This window comes from Muntiacus reevesi, chromosome 2 (assembly GCF_963930625.1).
Source record: "Muntiacus reevesi chromosome 2, mMunRee1.1, whole genome shotgun sequence".
Taxonomy (NCBI): Eukaryota; Metazoa; Chordata; class Mammalia; order Artiodactyla; family Cervidae; genus Muntiacus; species Muntiacus reevesi.
The window spans coordinates 196,034,027-196,053,952 of record NC_089250.1 but is presented as its reverse complement, the minus strand read 5'-3'; the positions used below and the strand labels follow the sequence as shown (position 1 = coordinate 196,053,952).

General features: G+C 41.6%; 1 protein-coding gene across 2 annotated transcripts in view; it reads right to left on the bottom strand.

Moving 5' to 3' along the window:
* Window positions 1-19,926, bottom strand: part of IQCK (IQ motif containing K) — a 141,516-nt gene that overhangs the window by 92,481 nt on the left and 29,109 nt on the right. For both annotated transcript variants that reach the window (XM_065924437.1, XM_065924438.1), the window contains exons 5-6: window positions 1,922-1,974; window positions 1,709-1,786 (exon numbers count right to left, since the gene is read on the bottom strand). In XM_065924437.1, coding sequence (XP_065780509.1) covers window positions 1,709-1,786; window positions 1,922-1,974 — 131 coding nt within the window. The remainder of the gene's footprint in view (window positions 1-1,708; window positions 1,787-1,921; window positions 1,975-19,926) is intronic.

Sequence of the window (19,926 nt, the reverse complement as noted above, 5' to 3'; positions counted from 1 at the left end):
AGCTTAGAAGCTTAATAAGAAACAAGATCTAGTATCATCCTCCTTTCAATGTATAGACTCAGATTTTTAAAAACTAGTAAATCCTGGAGTCTTTCAAACTCTCAAAACTGAGAAAGTCAGCCAAGAATCTATTCAATTTAGCATTCCCCAGAAGGGCAGACTTAAGCAAAAGATGTGATATTTGAGGGCCAGGTGTCTAATTTCGTGTTTCATATTCTGCTTGATATGGTATTTTACAAACCTTGTTTAATTTCCTGGTGCCTCAGTTTCCTGCCATTGTTCTTGCAAAGGGCTGATGTGAAACATTTCCAAAGAATAGACTAAATATTATTCTCTCTAAATTGAGTAGTCGTTCTTCCACTTTTGGCTTAAAATTATGGATCACTACTTAAATGTCATCTTCCAAGTAAGGTCTTTCCTGACCACATGATATAAAATTAGGCCCCCCTCAGTACTCTATACTCCTGCCTCTCTGCTTTATTTTTCTCTATAAGCACTTATTTATAGTGCACTTATTTCTTTGCTTATCATCTATTATCCACCACCAGAATATAAGCTCCATTAAGGCAGGAGTTTTAGCTGCTTTGTTCACCACTCTATCTCCAACACCTAGAATGATGTTTGGCACACAACAGGACTCAATAAACATGTATTGTATGAATAACAAATAATGCAAATCTAGAAATGATATACACTATAAAGATATCAACAGCATGAATCAGATGTAATTAAATAAACATGGCTAGATCTCAAAATGTATTTTAGTCAAATGAAAGCAAGCTGCAGGATAATGCATAAATTTCCTCATCTGCAAAATAGGGCTGGTAATAGCATTGTTATAAGGATCAAGTTAGTTCACTGGCATTAAATGCTGAGACCAGTGATACAGCACTCAATAAACGTTAGTTGTTATCATTATTAGGGCTTCCCTGGTGGCTCAGATAGCAAAAAATATCTGCCATCTACCTGCAATGCAAGAGACCTGGGTTCAATCCCTGGGTTGGGAATATCCCCTGGATAAGGGAATGGCAACCCACTCCAGTACTTTTGCCTGCAGAATTCCATGGACAGAGGAACTTTGCAGGTTACAATCCATGGGGTCTCAGAGTCGGACATGACTGAGCAACTAACACTTTCACTTCACACTTTTGTCATTATTGCTTTATCATTGATGATAAACAGTTCCCATAAAATAATACTACTAATTTTGTATGATATAATCTGTTTATACAGTTAAATAACTAATTTTAAGAACTATGGAGGGATGAAATATAGACCAACATTAATTCTGTGATAAGACTCAGATTAGAATGACGGTCAAATCGAGTGTTAACTTTATGTGTCATGTTCTAATATTTTAAATGTAGAACTGATGCATATAACTAAAAGTTAAAATTTAGAAAAGTTTGGTCATAAGACATAATGACTTTTGGGGCTAGGTAGACAGGGAGACAAAATGGAAAGATTAATTACTTAGGATAAGAAATGTTTTAGGTTTTCTATTTTATTTCTGAAGGGCTTCTTGAATAATCACTGCATGGATAGGATGCCCTTAGCTAAAATTAACCAGAGAAAAGACCCACATGTGTAACTGACCCGGGGTTCTGGATGGATTACATAAGTTAGTTCTCTTAGATTGGAGGAAACAATCATTAACACAATCTTAAAGTTAGGAATAAATTATTCAAAACCTTGTGCCATTACTTACTGCAGTTTCAGCCACTCTTCCACAAATGGAATGGAGAAGAATTCTGTGAACGGCTCCCCTGTCCTCTTTGGATTTTGACTGGTCACAACACCATATGTTTGATTGACAAGAAAACAATAAGCAAGAACTCAAGTCAATTATTGCTATTCTGCTGGCAAATTAACACTATTGAATTCTTAGGGTAACTGAATATTCAAAGACTGAAAAACTTACTTGTATAACCATTCAGTCAGAAAATCACAGGCAATGAATTTGGTTCTTTTCCTCTAAAGAGAGAAGAGAGAATTAAATTATATTCTTTGCCCACATATTTAAGTAGGACAAAGGAATAGGGGTTAATTTATTGCTTGTGTTAGATGAAATATGCATAAGTCCTTGATGAAGCTTATAAGTACATCAAGAAACAATAACTCAGGCAAAGTAAAGAATACTGATGACATTTCTCCAGTTATCTTGGGGTAAGCATCTTTTCTGACTATATTAGCTGGAACGAATAAAATACAAGGCACATAGTAGGAGCCTTATTACATGTATTTTGGACTTGCAGCAGAAGGATTTATTTAAATCTAGACATTGTCTTGGAGTAAATATATTTATTGCTTTCCCCCATTCCACTCAAATCCTCAGAAGTCAGTACATCAGGTCCGGGTGCCACTGGCCAGTACATTGACCCTGCCTTGCTGCCCACCTAATAGGCCCTCTCCACTTCATCCTTACTACCAGAAGCCTAGTAACAATCAGTCCAGGGGGAAAACTACATTTCCCCGCCTCCCATGAAGCTCCAATACTTTGGCCACCTGATGTGAAGAGCTGACTCACTGGGAAAGACCCTGACGCTGGAAAAGATTGATGGCAAGAGGAGAAGGGGCGACAGAGGATGAGAGGACTGGATGGCATCACTGACTCAATGGACATGAGTTTCAGCAAACTCAGGGAGACAGTGAAGGACAGGGAAGTCTGGCGTGTTGCAGTTCATGGGGTCAGAGAGTCAGACAACAGAACAACAGCAGCATGTAGCGAGGGACAACCATAAAACGTAATTCTGCTATTTGAGACAGAAATTGACATGCCCCATAGATTTCTGAGACAATGCCACTTCCCCAATTTCTACTGCTCTCCTCCTTAAAGTTTCCTTCCACGTCTTTCCATCTGGAACACAGATGTGGGGCTGGAAGCAAAGCAGCACTTACCAGCCAAGAGGCCAAAAACAGGAGATCAGAAAGAACCTGGGCCTCTGAGGACTTCCTTAAGTCAATGTACCAGCTTGCAGCTGACCTACTCTGGATATCTTGATAAGTAAAGAAAAATCAACCTCATCTGGATTATTGCCACTGTTCTTGATTTTTCATAACATGCACCTCAATGTGGTTCCTAGATGACAGGTAGCTACCAATGCACAAGGGAAAGAACGTCCTGGAGTAACAGGGCTGAAGGCTCACGGGACAGATTCAGGGTGGAGCACTGCTTACCCACTGCTTGCCTATGGTTTTTCCAGTAGTCATGTATGGATGTGAGAGGTGGACTATAAAGAAAGCTGAGCACAGAAGAATTGATGCTTTTGAACTGTGGTGCTGGAGAAGGCTCTTGAGAGTCCCTTGGACTGCAAGGAGATCCAAACAGTTCATCCTAAAGGAGATCCATCCTGGATGTTCATTGGAAGGACTGATGCTGAAGCTGAAACTCCAATACTTTGGCCACCTGATTCGAAGAGCTGACTCATTGAAAAAGGCCCTGATGCTGGGAAAGATTGAGGCCAGGAGGAGAAGGGGACGACAGAGGGTGAGATGGTTGGATGGCATTGCCAACACAGTGGACATGGGTTTGGGTGGACTCTGGGAGTTGGTGATGGACAGGGAGGCCTGGTGTGCTGCGGTTCATGGGGTCGCAAAGAGTCGGACACGACTGAGCGACTGAACTGAACTGGACTGCTTGCCCTGCCTCCTAGTCCCATTTAAAATGTCCTACAACCCAAAGAGAACTGCTTAATCCCTTTTAGAAGTTTATTATGGAAACTGGGAGATAGAAGGCCCATCTGCTTCTCCTTTAAATAGCAGGAGCTGAGACCCAATTGTTGGTTACCATGTGAAGAAATCCTTTCGAAGAGTGAAGACAAGACAGACTCTGATGGAAATTCTCTCTTTGCCCTCCCAGGTGCACCCTTCTCCACCTCACTCTGTGCCTTACGAAGCTAATTTTATGGTTCGTATCAACGAGGCTTGTTTACTCTCTTGTTGGGTCCAGTCACTGGAGATACCAGCAAGAAATCCAAGAGAGGAAAGACAGAAAGGCAGGGGGTAATGAGGTGAACTGTGTCTCCTCCCCCACCCTCTGCCCCATATTCATATACTGAAGTCCTAACCTCCAACACTTCAGAACATGACCTTGTTTCGAAACTGGATCAGTACAAATAAAATTAGTTAAGCCCTGCCACTCCTGAAGGGCACAACAAGTCTAATGAGAGTGAACAAATCTGGGGTTTTATTAGTAAGGAAGAAGAACAGACCACCAATGGCAGATCCCTAATGACACTGTACCAGACCCTTGATCCAACTATGCCTGAAGCCTTTCATATGCCAATATATTCCCCCTTTCTTACTGAGACAGTTTGTTTTGTTTATAGCTTCCAACAGAAAGAGTTTTAACTAATTTCTTAACTAATTCCTTTCTTTTCCCATTGGCTAACTCCATTTGTCTTTCAAGATGCCTCCTGGAAGCCTTTCTGAGCATTCTTACCCTATTCAGTTTAGAATAAGCTCTCCTCTCCCTAACACCACTGGTTCTGTGTGACCCTCTGTTTTAGCAACTCAGATGTGACTGTAACATAACTGCTAGCCGACATGTCCAACTCCTCTACCAAACTATAAACTCTGAGGACAGGGCATGTGTCTTCTTTTTCTTTATCTTCCCAGTGCTTAACTGAGTATCTGGCACAGAGCAGGTGATCAATGACTGGTGAGTAAGTGAATGAATGTATTCCCCATTCAATTCAAGCAAAAAATCAAGAAAAAACTTCTGTACAAGAATTCTGACATTTATAAGTAGGCATTGCTAATAAATTCTAGACAATTCCTCTTCACTTTCTTCTTCTAATATTTTATTAGGAGAAATATTTTTCTTCTGTTTTTCTCCCCCCCACCTGGCCCTTTACTTTGAAATAGCCAAATTAGCTTTATAAGCTTAGATAAGGTTTAAAAGATTGTGTGTAATTGATTCTCACCAAAAAGGAAAGTGCTACTTAAGATTTTTCACTGAAAGCTTTACTACAGCTGTTAGTAAATAAAATGTAGAGGTGCCTGAGTTGCTGGAGATTGTCTGCAGTCTTTTACCTCACTGCTGATAGACTTTTATTAAAAAATTGAAACACTGCAGGCCACAGTAATAAAATTAAATGCACTAGACCATGTAATAGGGTTTTCTAAGTTTGCACTGCAAGAGTGGGATTCCCTTTGAAAAGCTATCTTTCATCAAAATAAGAAAATACTTGTACAACAATGCAAATATGTATCTAGCATGAATTGCCATCTAATAATTTAAACAATCCAGCAATTGTAGGATGGTAGTGTCTCCCCCTCTCTCCCTACAAAAGACTCTTTGTTCCCTTGGCATTTAGCGCACCGTTTGGTGGTAAAGATTCTTTCTATGAAGGGAATGCAGCTTGACTTACTCCGTTAAAAAGACTTAAAATAGCCAAATGGTCTGATGTATGAAGGTCATGCAGACAGATTTAATCATTTTGATGCAAAGAAATAAAATGGAAGAAACTGTGTTTTCCTTCTGTCCTGGGCAAGTGTGGACGTGCTGTGCATACTCAGACACATGGAACAGTGGTGATATTGTTCAGCCGTTGTTTAGTTTAAAAATTATCTTCAGGGAGCTGAAAGGGAGAAGGGAAAGCAGATGAAAAGTTGTGGTGAGTGAAGAGATAAGAGAGGAAGTAATAGAGAGAAAAATTAAAGAGTGAGATTAGGAAAGTATGGGGACCCAGGGTTAATGTAATGCAGACAATACACCAAGTTCATGATTGTTAAAGGGTAAAAAAATGTCCAAGTTTGGGCAAGCAGGGTGATCAGTTAAGGCAACCTTATACAAAGTTAAAAAACAACTTTTTTTTAAAAAGTCCAGAATTAAAAGGAAAAAGACTTAAGTGTCAAGGGATAAGACATCATCACACCATCATGAACCTGCAAGTTACTTTGTTGCACATCCAAGAAAACAAGACAGATGGAAAATGGGAATGAGTTGATGGACTGGTGTACAGATAGTGATGAAGCAAACAAAGCAAAGTGGTAACCATGAAATCTAGGTGGTAAACACCTGGGTGTTTGCTCCGAAATTCTTCCAATTCTTTTACATACTGGAAAAAAGTTTGTAACAAAATTGAGGGGAGGGGCAATGGGGGAGGAGAACAAATCATAAAAGACTCAAACCCCAAAGAGAAAAGGGCAGAAATCAGACCTTATTTTGTACCAGTTTTTATGCTGGATACACATATAGGAGACAGACTAGAGGACTGAAGACGGGGACGAGGAACAACTCGCTTTAAAAAGTCACTGACTCTCTTCCAGTAATGAATGCAATTTCACTCCACTAAGGTCAAAAGAATAGGCTGTGAGGTCACTGAAGCATAGCTGGCTATAGCATTGTGTTGAGGCTCTTTGGGTTTGCAAGAGAGAGAAAGATGCTTGGGTTACCTTGGTTACTGGGCTTTGTTAAAAAAAAAAAAAAAAAAAGAAACCCTATTTTATTTATTTATTTTAGATACTGATATTTCTTTTTAAATTTTTATTTATTTATTTTTGGCTTGCTGGGTTTTCATTGCTTTGGGAGGACCTTCCCTAGTTGCCATGAATGGGGGCTACTCTTCTTTGGGGTGCACGGGCTTCTCATTGTGGTGGATTCTCTTGTTGAAGCTCGTGGGCCCTAGAGCGTGGGCTCAATAGTTGTGGCGCATGAGCTGTTGTTCCTCTGTATGTGGAATCTTTCCGGACCAGGGATAGAACCCGAGTCCTCTGCATTGGCAGGTGGATTCTTATCTACTGTGCCGCCAGGGAAGTCCTAGGCTCTAAAAAAAAAAATCAGTTTAGGTTGTAACAAACACCCCTCAAGTCTGAGAAGCTTGTAACATTGATGGTTTTTCACCTGTGATACACAAACAAGGAACATTTCCAACAGCTGTGGCTCTCTGCTCCATGTGGTCTTTGCTTCGGGCTTCAGGCTGACAGCAGCCTTTCTCTAAGATGTTGCTGATTGTCATGGCAAATGAAACAAATATGATGAACTATGTTTTGACCCTTAAAACACATTTGAAATGACATAAGCATTCATTCCACTGATCAAAGCAGTGATGTCAAGATTCCCTAAGGGAGTTGTTCAGTCACTCGCTCTTGTCTGACACTTTGCGACCCCATGGACTGCAGCACACAAGGCTTCCCTGTCCTTCATTATCTCCCGGAGTTTGCTCAAACTCATGTCCATTGAGTTGATGATGCCATCCAACCATCTCATCCTCTGTCATCCCCTCCTCCTCCCACCTTCAATCTTTCCCAGCATCAGGGTCTTTTCCAATGAGTCGGTTCTTTGCATCAGGTGGCCAAAGTATTGCAGCTTCAGTTTTAGCATCAGTCCTTCCAGTGACTATTCAGGGTTGATTTCCTTTAGGATTGACAGGTTTGAACTCCTTATTGTCCAGGGGACTCTCAAGAATTCCTTTTTGACTGTGGCTTCTTTTTCAACTTGCTGCTGCTTTTTCTGCTGCTCTCTCCCAACTGGGTCTTTCTCCTCCTTTCTCTGCTTCAGGGTCTGCTGACTTATGGATCCTCAAGCTTTCTCCTCTTCTCTGGTGTCTTTCCCCTTCTACCCACACTGTCAGCTGCCCTTTCTCTCTTTGTCTGACATCCTCACTCCCAAGCCTGGAGAATCTGATTGGACTGGTTAGACACTACCCAGGATGGATCATCCCTGCTGGGCAGAGCAATGTCAGGCCATTTCAGTGCCACTTGCCATCCCTGAGTGGCTGCCCAGATGGCCTGACACTTGTTCTTGGCTCATTCTTTTGTGGCCAGAGTGATGGGGATGTGGACAAAGTAGTGGCAAGGGGCTGCAGTTGAGGCTGTGGGCATGGTACCCACTTAGAATGTCTCACATAGATATTCTCCACGAGAATCTTCCAGATATCTGAGACCCTCTCCAAACATGACAAAACTGAACAGTAACTATAATCCTAGAAATGCACACACGTGAACTCTAACCAGCTGCCAAAATGCTTATCACAGCAAACTTCAAACAGGGGTTCATTGTTTCTCCCATTGCATTAGAATTTCATTAGCAGAAAATAATACTTCTCAAAAGAAGTTAAAATTATATACTTGTAACACAAAATATTGACCAAGACTTCCAGCACAGGCCATGTGGTCATTTCTAAAAGTGTTTTAGATTTTAAAATTTAGTAACACTAAAATAATTCTACCACACCTTTCCTGCAAGAATCTATTTTTTCCACTGCTTAGAAATTTGTTTTCAAACAAAAGCTGATGGTACATCTAATTTCCCTTATTAGTCAAGGCCAGGAAATGGAATTTCTTCCTTCAATGACCAGAGTCCTTGCACTTTTTAAAAAGATATTCAGGTATTTTATCTTAAAATGCTAGAATAAATGACTATTACATAAGCAAGAAATATAAAAAGAAAAAAAAGGTTTTGTTTTGCTGAATTATTCATAGTAACAAATTTTAATGTCATGAGATCATCAGAGGACTTATCAGGAGCTAGAAATAGCTTCCTGATACCAACAATTGTTTACAATTCTCTTCACCGTAATGGAATTTGATGAGTAACCAAAAGTCAAAAGGGAAAATTTTATGTTGTGTGGGATAGGATGGGGAAAGAGGCGGAAAGTCTTATCACCTGTATCCAGACTCTGCATGTAATCTGTATTTAAAGCTGAGATAAGATTTATTTTCAGACACCATTTTACTCATGTATAAAACTCCTGATTTCTTTCTGAATTAAGCAAGGTATGCTGTTCCAGTTTGGCCCTGCTCAGTAAACATTTAATGTAGCCCCACTATGTGCTTCCCTGGTGGCTCAGATGGTAAAAAAAATCTGCCTGCACTGTGGGAGACCCGGGTTCAATCCCTGGGTCAGGAAGATCCCCTGGAGAAGGGAACGGCAACCCACTCCAGTATTCTTCCCTGAAGAATTCCATGGACAGAGGAGCCTGGTGGGCTACAATCCAAGGGTCACAAAGAGTCAGACACGACTGAGCTACTAACACTAACACTTACTATGTTCTAGGCCCCATGCTAAATCCTAGAGATGAAGAAATGAGTAGGCCACAGCCGTACTGCGGTTATGAATTCAATGTCCAGCAAGCCGCCCTCCCTGCCCAAGGTGCGCAGTGACTGCAGTGAGTATACAGGATGAACCCCTCTCCAGCTCCAGGTATGAACCCTGATAAAGCGGTGCAGGTAATCCCACCTCACCTGCCACCTACCCCTAAACCAATGAGGTCCACAGTTATCCTGTCCAAAGGGATTCACTGACTCAGGATGGGCATGTAATCAATTCATAGTGATAACAGATGTGTTGGGCTCCTGGGAAACCATTTTGTTTGCTTTTCTGGAAGAATCTGAGCATTCTCTCCTTCTGGCTGAGGCAAAACCTAGGCCAGTGGCCACCGCTATGCTACTATCTTCAGAGAAGCCAACTTATGGATAAAACTGACTCTATAAGAGGTCAAGCAGAGAGACAGAGAAGAGAGCCCAGTTTTCGATTACATCATTGAACACCTGAATCAATCCAGTCCCGAAGCCTTTGTTCATCTCAGAAACTTTTAGCTTCTAATTTCCTGAGTCAATAAATCCCCTTTATTATCTAAGCCACTTGCCCGCTAGTTACAACATAATGAACCATAGCTAAGATAGCTGCCCGCTATCCCTTCTGTCTTCTTTGTCGTTGTGTGCCTTGGATAAGTCTCCTTCCGTTTGCCCAATATCCCACTGAATCCCCCTGGTTCCAAGGGCTGATTCCAAACTAGGTCACTGACCTGAGCCAGTTTGATGAGAGAAACTCTGGGAGAGACTTTCTCTTCTTCTGCTACCCTCAAGCCTTATGAAACATGGGCTGGGGCCACAAGGAGAGGGAAGGTTTGAGGGTGGAGCGAAGCCAGAGGAAACAGAATCAAGAGGTGGAGGGGGAACTAAGTCATGAAGACCTCACTGGGACCCCAGATCCAATTGTAAAGGAAGGTCTCCCCTCGGGCCTCTTGTCTATATAAATGGACAACAAAAGAAATCCTTTTCCACCTAAGTCAGTTTGCATGGGGGCTTTGTTTCACTTGCATGAGCTGCCTCAAGGACTTTTTGTTGTTCTTGCTCAGCCTCAGCAAATATGGGAACATTAGATTTGCATCTTTCACACATCCAGCTGAAATAAACCCTTGAGTTCATACTACTTTTTACTGCTAACAGAAAACCTCATATCAAAAATTGCTTACAGTAAAAACCATTATGTTTTTTCCACTATGGTTTACCCAGTAGTTATGTATGGATGTGAGAGTTGGACCATAAATAGAGCTGGGTGCCAGAGAATTGATGCTTTTGAACTATGGTGTTGGAGAAGACACCTGAGAGTCCCTTGGACTACAAGGAGATCAAACTAGTCAATCCTGGAGATCAGTTCTGAATATTCATTGTAAGGACTGATGCTGAAGCTGCAACTCCAATACTTTGGCCACCTGATGCGAAGAACTGACTCATTGGAAAAGACCCTGATACTGGGAAAGATCGAAGGCAGGAGAAGGGGACAGAGGATGAGATGGTTGGATGGCATCACTGACTCGATGGACATGAGTTTGAACAAGCTCTGGGAGTTGAAGGACAGGGATGCCTGGTGTGCTGCAATCCATGGGACTGTAAAGAGTTGGACACAACTGAGCAACTGAACCGAACTGAACTGAACAAATCATTAAATTTACTCTGAGTACCCAAAATATATTTAGAGAAGCAATGGAAAGAATTTCCAAGTGTAGTTTACAACACAGCCACTAAGCCAGTTATGTTTAATATAGCAGTCCAATTAAGCTCTAATTAAGGTCTGACCTCTCATGTTCCAATTATGCTAATCCAAAGGCATGGCTGAATGTCAGGGGATCAGTTAAGAACATCGTCAACTGTAATGTCTAATCTTTATAATGATATTTACATGTCTCAGACTTAGTTTGCTCCAGCAGAATACTACCCACTTCAGGAGAGAACAGGAATGGTATTATAGCCTATTAATCAACCATCTGTCTAAAGAGACTGCTGAAGGTCTATCTTAACAATTGCCCAGTTGATCTCCTGCCTTAAAACCTTTCTCCTTCCTACTCACAGAGACTGTGGCAGCCCAGGGGAACTAGGGAAGGCAGTTATCACTATAAATGGAGGATCAGAAAGTTCAAGGTCAACAGAGACTCCATGAGAAACAGGCAGGTCTTCATGAAAACTCTGCTCCCATGAAAACTCCTATCTTAGAACCAAAATTATTTGCAAACCTAGCTTCACAGTCATATCTCCAAGAGACCAGAGACCAAAGGGTCTGGAATAGTCTCTTCAAGATATGCCCTCTGCTCAGAGAAGTTGTGTCAGGGCCTGTGCAAAGGAAGCTTCCGGCAGAGGCTCTGATGCTATGACTGTCCTGGTCTCACTATTCCTGCCTTAAACTGGATTTATTCTTTCTTTCACCGTCCACCTGGACCCAACTCTTCTCTCTCTGACTTTTCACTTGCTGACATCTGCCTCTCTTACAAATCCCTCCTTCAAGCACAATTCTCAGTAACAACAGCTAACCCTTTATGAGCGAAGTGCAGTACCTACATCATCTCATGCAATCCTCCAACAGCCATGGGGAGGTGGGCACTGTGATCATCACCCTCCCATTTAACAGATAAGAAAACTGAGGCTCACAGGATGAGGAATCTCTTTAGGGGCCCAGAGGGTGATTCAGCACCCTTGTCTTGCCAGAGCATCCACCTTTCTCAGCCTAATCGTCCACCATGCAAGCCCCACGTAGCCTGATTTGACCCTCCTTTTCCTTACACACTGCCCTCAGTCTTCCATTACAGGTCTAAGGAACTTTTCCCCAATTTAATTTTGTTATTTTATTGCAACTTTTCATGATAGCTGTACCAGTTATTGGGCTAAATGCTTAAATGCATTATCTTTATAATTCTCATAAATTCCCTACATGAAGCAATTACTGTTATCATTATTTCCACTTTACAAGGGGGAGAAACTGAGGCTTAGGAAGGTTGAGTTTACAAGGCTGCAATGCTAGCAAGGTCCCAGGCCACACATCTGGGAGGAGGTAGAGCTGGGTCCTAAATTCAGGTGAGCATGGCCCTAAACTCTATGCTAAGCTTCCTGTAGACTGCCTTCCATGTGACAACAGCAGCTATTACGTAAAAAGAAAAAAGAAATCTGATTAGTTCCAGGATTTCAGAACAGAGGTCAGCAAACTTTTTCTGAAAGAGTCAGATGGTAAAATATTTTAGCCTTCTGTCACACTCTTTAGCTTTGCCACCATAGTACAAATTTGGCCATAGAGTATGGAAAGCAATGGGTGAGACTGTGTTCCAATCAAACTTCACTTACAGAAACAGAGGGTGGATCCCAAGGGCTGTAGTTTTCAGCCCTGTGCTTCAGAACATTATCAGTTACAGGTAAATACTCTTTCACATGGATGCATGGAAAAATCCATCATACTTGGTTTCTGACACAGATGTTTGACTTCAGGAAAGCTCTGCTTTGGGACTTTTTGGTGGTCCCGTGGTTAAAACTCCGTGCTTCCACTGCAGGGGGCATGGCTTCAATCCCTGGTCTGGGAATTAAGATCTCACATGCTGTGCGATTAGTTAATTAGGCTGACTAACTTAGTTATCCTCACAAGTACATATTATTAAGTACTTATTATTACAGCTAAAGAAAAAAAAAAAAAAGCTCTGTTTTACCTCTTCTATTTCCTGAATAACCCTTTATTCTAAGGGACTAACAGTTTAAATGGATTTTAAGTCTAAGACTAGTTTATGACTTGGGTTTTCTGTTCCTAAAAAGTGGCAGCAAAAATGCAGCTCTCTATAAAATTGAGAGAGTCAATGACTTATTTTAAGATATGTTCTTGTGAAAAACCAAGCAACTGAATCTTATTTTCCCTTGTTTTAAAAAATGGCTTCAGTTCTTTAAGACATAAGTTCTCAAGAGAAGTCTGGGATACTTGTTGGTTGTCTTCCTTCCTTCCTTTTCCTTCCCTTCTTTCCTTCCTTTCATCCTTCCTTTCTCTCTCTCTCTTTCTTTCTAACTGGGATTCTAGCATCTCTTTAATCCTTGGAAGTCTCTTTATATTGTATTGTCAGGTTCTGAGCCCACCATAATTTCTAAGAGTTATGTTTAGATTTTTACATATAAATATCATTCCTCTAAGGTACTAGTATTTTAAGGATGAGGGAAGTCCATCCTCTGCCATGAGTAATATCCAGAAAGTAGTAACAAGGGTACTACTCCATTCATTCAAAAGCAACAGGTGGTGATCCTGAAGGGGCCATGGAGAATAACATTCCTTTTACAGACTTGCTATTTTCCAAGATAATGTTAATAGTGTCAACAACAGTTAACACATAATGAATGCCTTCTAAGTGCCAGACACCCTTTTAAATTTTACTTAACTCATTTATCCTCCAAAAAGTACGTATTATTAAGTTTGCTTTTTTATTATTCCCACTTTACAGATTAGGAAATGGAGGCACAGAAAGGCTAAATACTGTCCTCAAAATCATTTAAGAGTAAATGGAAGAAGGACTTCCCTGGTGGTGCATTGGATGAGAATCTGCCTCCCAATGTAGGGGACATGGGTTCGATCCCCGGTCTGGGAAGATACCACATGCCAAGGAGGAAGAAAGTCCATGCCCCACGGTTACTAAGTCCACATGCTGCAACTACCGAAGCCCACGTGCCTAGAGGCTGTGCACCACGACCAGAGAAGCCACTGCAATGAGAAGCTTGAGCCACAAAATGAAGAGTATCCTCTGCTCATTGCAACTCGAGAAAACTCGCATAGCAATGAAGGCTGCCGCAACCAACAATAGTAAATAAAAAATAAATAAAGTATTGCATTCTAAAAATATAATTTTAATTTTAAAAAAGAGTAAATGGAAGTCTAAGAATTTGAACCCAAGCCGGACTCTAGAGCTAACTTCTTCACCTATAACCTCCTGTCATCCCCTCAGTCATCCTGCCTGTGGTTTACAGATGAGGAGAGGAGGAAGTTTAAGACACTAGGCTAGAGTCAAAAGTCAAATCTGCCATCTGCTACCAAACCCATTTTAGTTCTAATATAGCGTAAAAGGTAAATTGCAAAAAAAAAAAAAAAAAAGGCCACCATTCCCACCTCTCCCTGTATATATGTCCTTCCACCAAGAGATGGACTCAATTTCCTCACTCCTGAATCTGGGATGCTTTTCATGCCTTGCTTTGGCCAATGTGACACAAAAGTGACACTGTGCCAAATCCAGGCCTCAGATTCAAGATCTTGAGGACTGCGACTCAAATTCCTGCAACCCTGCCCAGCTGCCATGTGAGCAATCCAGGGTTAATCTGATGGAAGATGAGAAACCCAGTGGGACAGAGATGATCCATCCCAGCTGAGGCCATTCTAGACCAGACAACACCCAGCCTACCTGGTAGCTGACCAGATAAATGAACAAATCCAGCCAAAGCCAGAAGAACCTCCCAGCTGAGCCCAGCCCAAATCGCTGACTTGCGACTTGGGCTCATTTAGAACAATGAGCTAAATAAATTGTTGTTTCAGGACACTAGCTTTTGAGGTCATTTGTTATGTAGCAAAAAGTTAACTGATGCCAGAGTATAAAAAATGATATACAACTTACGGCCAAATGATAATGTTCTCCCTATCAAGCGACCAGTCAAGACTGCTACCACAGCCACCTGGCACGGAACCATATGCTTTCAGGCAAGAGGACAAAGTTTTACAGCAGAGAAGGAAAAGTCTGTCACAAAGCCACAGTCTTTATTTTGTAGGACAACCATGGGGTTACCCTCAGGTCAGAGTCTGTTGACTTTCTTTTTAAAGTCTTGTCTTTTGAGGATAACTTTGATCTTTAGAAACAAAAGCAACTCCTAGCCAAGCTTGGAGAATGAAGAGATCAATGCCGCTTTTGTTAAAAAGAAGAAAGAAAAGAAGCATGACTATAAAGCTATAAGATTTTCTTGCATGGTTTACAAACTGGATCTGACAGCAATTCCAAGAGTCGCAAAGGGAAGTCTTTTCAGAACCAGCAGCCTTATTGACATAGTAGAACTGGGTGCCAAGCTCCGAAGCCCAACTCCTTGTTCAAATTCGGGCTCTTCCTTTTAGGAGTCATATGAGCTTCTCAGTCTCAAGTTTCCTCAGCAACAAAATGGAACAATAAAAGCATCTGCTCAAAGTGTTACTGTGATGATAAAGTGAGATCTCAATGTAAAGTAATGTCTGGCATTTAAGAAGTATTCTATCAGTGATTGGGAGCTTCCTAGGTGGCTCAGTGGTGAAGAATACACCTGCTAATGTTGGAGACAGACTCAGGTTTGGTCCCTGGATTGGAAGATCCCCTGGAGAAAGAAATGGCAACCCATTCCAGTATTCTTCTTTGGGAAATCCCATGGACCGAGTAGTCTGTTGGGCTATAGTCCATGGGGTCACAAAGAGTTGGACATGACTGAGCACACACATGTGCATGCCCACTATCAGTAATTGCCATCAATCACTATTGATTACCCACATAGATGGGCACTGTTTGATAACAATAGGTCATTATGAAACAGCCCTTATCTTGGTGCCAAATTTCCTATTTAGGTTCTAAATTCCAAAAAGTGAAATTGAGATCTGCTGTCTGAACCTATTAAATGTCATGACATTCAATCAAATGTAATAAAATCAGGTTTAAAACTCAGTTTCCTCAACCCTTTAGGTACCTATCAAAGAGAAATGAAAACATATGTCCACACAAAGATTTGTATGCACACGTTCATAGCAGCTTTATTCATAATAGCCAAAAAAGTAAAAACACCAAAACAAAATCCATGCAATAAAAAATTATTCAACAAAACAACAAAATGAATGACATGCTACTATCTGCTACAACAAAAATGGACCTCAAAAAACACTACTGAATAACATTGAAACGTATATTACCATATGTGAAACAGATCGCCAGTCCAGGTTCAGTGCATGAGACAGGGTGCTCAGGGCTGGTGCACTGGGATGACCCTGAGGGATGGGATGTGGAGGGAGGTGGGAGGGGGGTTCAGGATGGGGAACACATGTACACCCATGGCTGATTCATGTCAATGTATGGCAAAAACCACTACAATATTGTCAAGTAATTAGCCTCCAATTAAAATAAATTAATTAATAAAAAAAAAACACTACTAAGTGAAATAGACCAGATGCAAAAGACTTTTTCCTGTGTGATTCTATTTACGTGAAACCTCCGTATAGATAGGTAAATCTATAGCGATAAAGAACAGAGTAGTGGTTGCCTGAGGGTGGGAGTAGGAATGAGAAGTGACGGCAAATGATCACTTGGAAGTCTTTTTGTGACAATGAGAATGTTCTAAAAGTAGGTGGTGGTGATGGCTGCACAGCTCTGTAAATTTGCTCCACTTAAAATGAGTGGACTTTTTTAAAGGTATGGGAAAACACACAACAAAATTTATCATCTGAACCATTTTTTAGTGTATAATTCACTAGTGTTGAGTATATTCACATCATTGTGTAACCAATCTCCAGAATTCCCTTCATTTTGCAACTCTAGGTGTCTCATATAAGCAGAATCATACTATGTTTGTCTTTTCCTGTGACTGGCTTACTTCACTCAGGACTTTGCAGATGGTGCAGTGGTAAACAATCCACCAGTCAAATGCAGGAGATGCAAGAGACGTGAGTTTGATTCCTGGGTCAGGACAATCCTCTGGAGTAGGAAATGGCAACACGTTCCAGTATTCTTGCCTGGAAAATTCCAGGGACAGAGGAGCCGGGTGGGCTACAGTCCTTGGGGTTGAAAAGGGTTGGACATGACTGAGCATTACACTGCACTATTTCACTCAGCATGATATCCTCAGGTTTCATCCATGGAGTAACATGTGACAGAATTTCCTTTTCATTTAAGACTGAACTATATTACATTGTATGGATAAATATTTTGTTTTTCCATTCATCTATGATGGACACCCATGGAAATAGTGGATTTTATGGTATGTAAACTGTACTTCAATAAAGCTGTTCGAAAAAGTTTTATTTATATCAGTTCAGTTGCTCAGTTGTGTCAGACTCTTTGCGAACCCGTGGACTGCAGCACGCCGGGCTTCCCTGTCCATCACCAACTCCTGGAGCTTGCTCAAACTCATGTTCATCGAATCAGTGATGCCATCCAACCATCTCATCCTCTTTCATCCCCTCTCCTCCCACCTTCAAGCTTTCCCAGCATCAGGGTCTTTTCTAATGAGTCAGTTTTTCACATCAGGTGGCCAAAGTATTGGAGTTTCAGCTTCAGCATCAGTTCCTCCAATGAATATTCAGGACTGACTTCCTTTAGGATTGACTGGATCTCCTTGCAGTTCAAGGGACTTTTTGAGTCTTCAAGACTTCAAGAGTCTTCTCCAACACCAAAAGCATCAATTCTTCCGCACTCAGTTTTCTTTATATATTATCCTGTTAAAGCGTCTTAAGGTCAATTTCATTTCTTTACATTTCAAACAATGTAGCATTTAATATCCTTCCTCAGAACTCTTTGTATACAGCTACTGAGAGTTTTTGTAACAGCATACAACCTTAGAAGAGAAGTGTCTAGGCCAAAGAGTACATTTATTTTCTGTTTTATTAGGTTCTGCCGGCTTTCTCTCCAGAAGCGGGGGATACCAGTTATGTATTGGTACGTGAAAGTTCTCTCTGTTCCAGGTTTATCCACTTCTTATACTGTCAAACATTTATATTTTTGCTAATCTATGAGACATGATGAGCTTCCCTGGTAACTCAGTGGCAAAAAGAATCCACCTGCCAATGCAGGAGACTCGGGTCTACTAGACCCCTGCGTCAGAAGGATCTCCTGGAGTAGAAGATGGGCACCCACTCCAGTATTCTTGCCTGGGAAATCCCATAGACAGAGCAGCCTAGCAGGCCACAGTCCATGGGGTCACAAAGAGTCAGATGAGACATAATATCAACATTAGTGAGACTGAGCATCTTTTGATTTGCTGTTGGCTCTCTGGGTCTCCTTTTTTGTGAACTTCCTGATCTTATCCTTGTTTATTTTTCTATTTCATAGTTCTAGTGTGTTGTTCTCTTTTTTCTTATTGATTTATAGGAATTCCTTACAGCCTGGATACTAACCTGTTGTCTCTGTTGCTACTTAGGTAGCAAACATTAAGAGGTAAGAGTCAATAGGAGCAGAGATCAATACAAGATGGGAAGTGGATAGCCTGACATCAGTCACTTCGATATCCGTTGCTGTTATTCTCCATGTGCTTCCCTCAGGGCCCAAGAGTAATCATGACAATATCAGGTTATTTACTGAGCACTTGCTATGTGCTAGGTATTAGCCACATTAATATGTACTAAATATGTAAGTATGAGTTTATATGAATTTTTAAAAGCCCACAAATATATTCAACACGAACAGGGCTAGAATTATGACGGGACACAAGGTTTCTGTTTGTTTGCTTTTCTTATTGGTAGTTTCTAATGTTTCTACACAGAGCAAATATTGCTTGCACAATAACCATTCCCTTCTCATCTCTTTTTAAAAAAGGGCAAAGGCTTAGAGTCCTTTAAAGGAGTTGGGTTTCAAAGCAAGAGATCTCAAGAACAAATTCCAAATCCAAAGGGCAGGTGAGGCAAGCTCAGGGCCTGAATCCAGACCAAGCCGATGCAGTCCAGTCCGGTGTGAGGGCAGGAGCCCCAGGGTCACAGCAAACAGCCTGGGGGTAGGCGAGGGTGTACTTGAGCCTCCATCATTTGGGTCAAGAGTCAACTTCCTGGAGTGGTTAAGGGCCAAACCTTAGAGTCAGAAGGACAGGTTGGCATCCTGGCTCTGCCTCTAACTAGCTCAGCGACCTTGTGTGTGTAAGTGACTTTTGTTCTTTCTAGTCTGCAGTTTCCACATGTATAAAATGATAAAGAACACCACCTACAGCAGAAGACTGTTCTTAAAAATCAATGAGACCTTGTAAACAAATATTGAGCATCACAGAGCCTGGCATAAAGGGGACATCTCCTAAAGGGAAGTAGTTATATTCCTAAGGGTGTAGTCCGGTCAGAGGGTGGGGTTCAGCATGTCCTGCTGGGCCCAGGGCAGGATGATAGTAAATAGGGAAGAAATGCAGACCAGGAACTCATTGGAGAATTTAAGGGTACAAACCAGAGATCACCAGTTGGTGAGATCCAGCTCACAAATGTGCTCTGTTTGGCATGCTGTGTCTAATCTTTTTGAAAACTGACAACAGTTTTATTAAAAACTGATCAGGACAGTTCATGGCAAAGTCTGAATCAGGGGTTTCTATTGAAAACTCAGGAGATATGGCCACACTGAGCCCACATTCAGCATGGAAACAATCAGTAGGAAATGAGAAATGGGGCAGCCACCCCTGCAGTGGGTGAGCTTCTGTGGTGGCCACAGTCCCGACCTCTTCCTGGTGTACCCTTACTGTTACTCCATGCCTGTTTCAATATCTATCTGGCCCTGCAGCCCTTTGAATGTTTTTCCCTTAAGATAAACTCTGTTGATGCGCTGGGTACAGTAGGTTGACTAATTACCCCACAAAGATGTCCGTGTCCTAATCCCCCAAAGCCTTACATGGCAAAAGAACTTTGCAGATGTGATTAAACTAAGGCTCCTGAGACGGGGAGCTTATCCAGGTGGGATCAATGTAATCACAAGAGTTTTTGTAAGGGAGGAAAGAGGGTGAGTCAGACCAGGAACTGCGAAGACGAGAGCAGAGGTTAAGAATGATACTATTGCAGGCTTCGAAGATAGAGGAAGGCCACAAGCCCAGGAATGTGGCAGCCTCTAGAAACTGAAAAAGGCACAGAAACAGATCCTCCCCGAGGCCCTCCAGAAGGAACACAGTCCTGCAGACCCAGTTTAGATTTCTGAACCAGAGACCCTCTATACCTTGTGATTACGAGTCCTG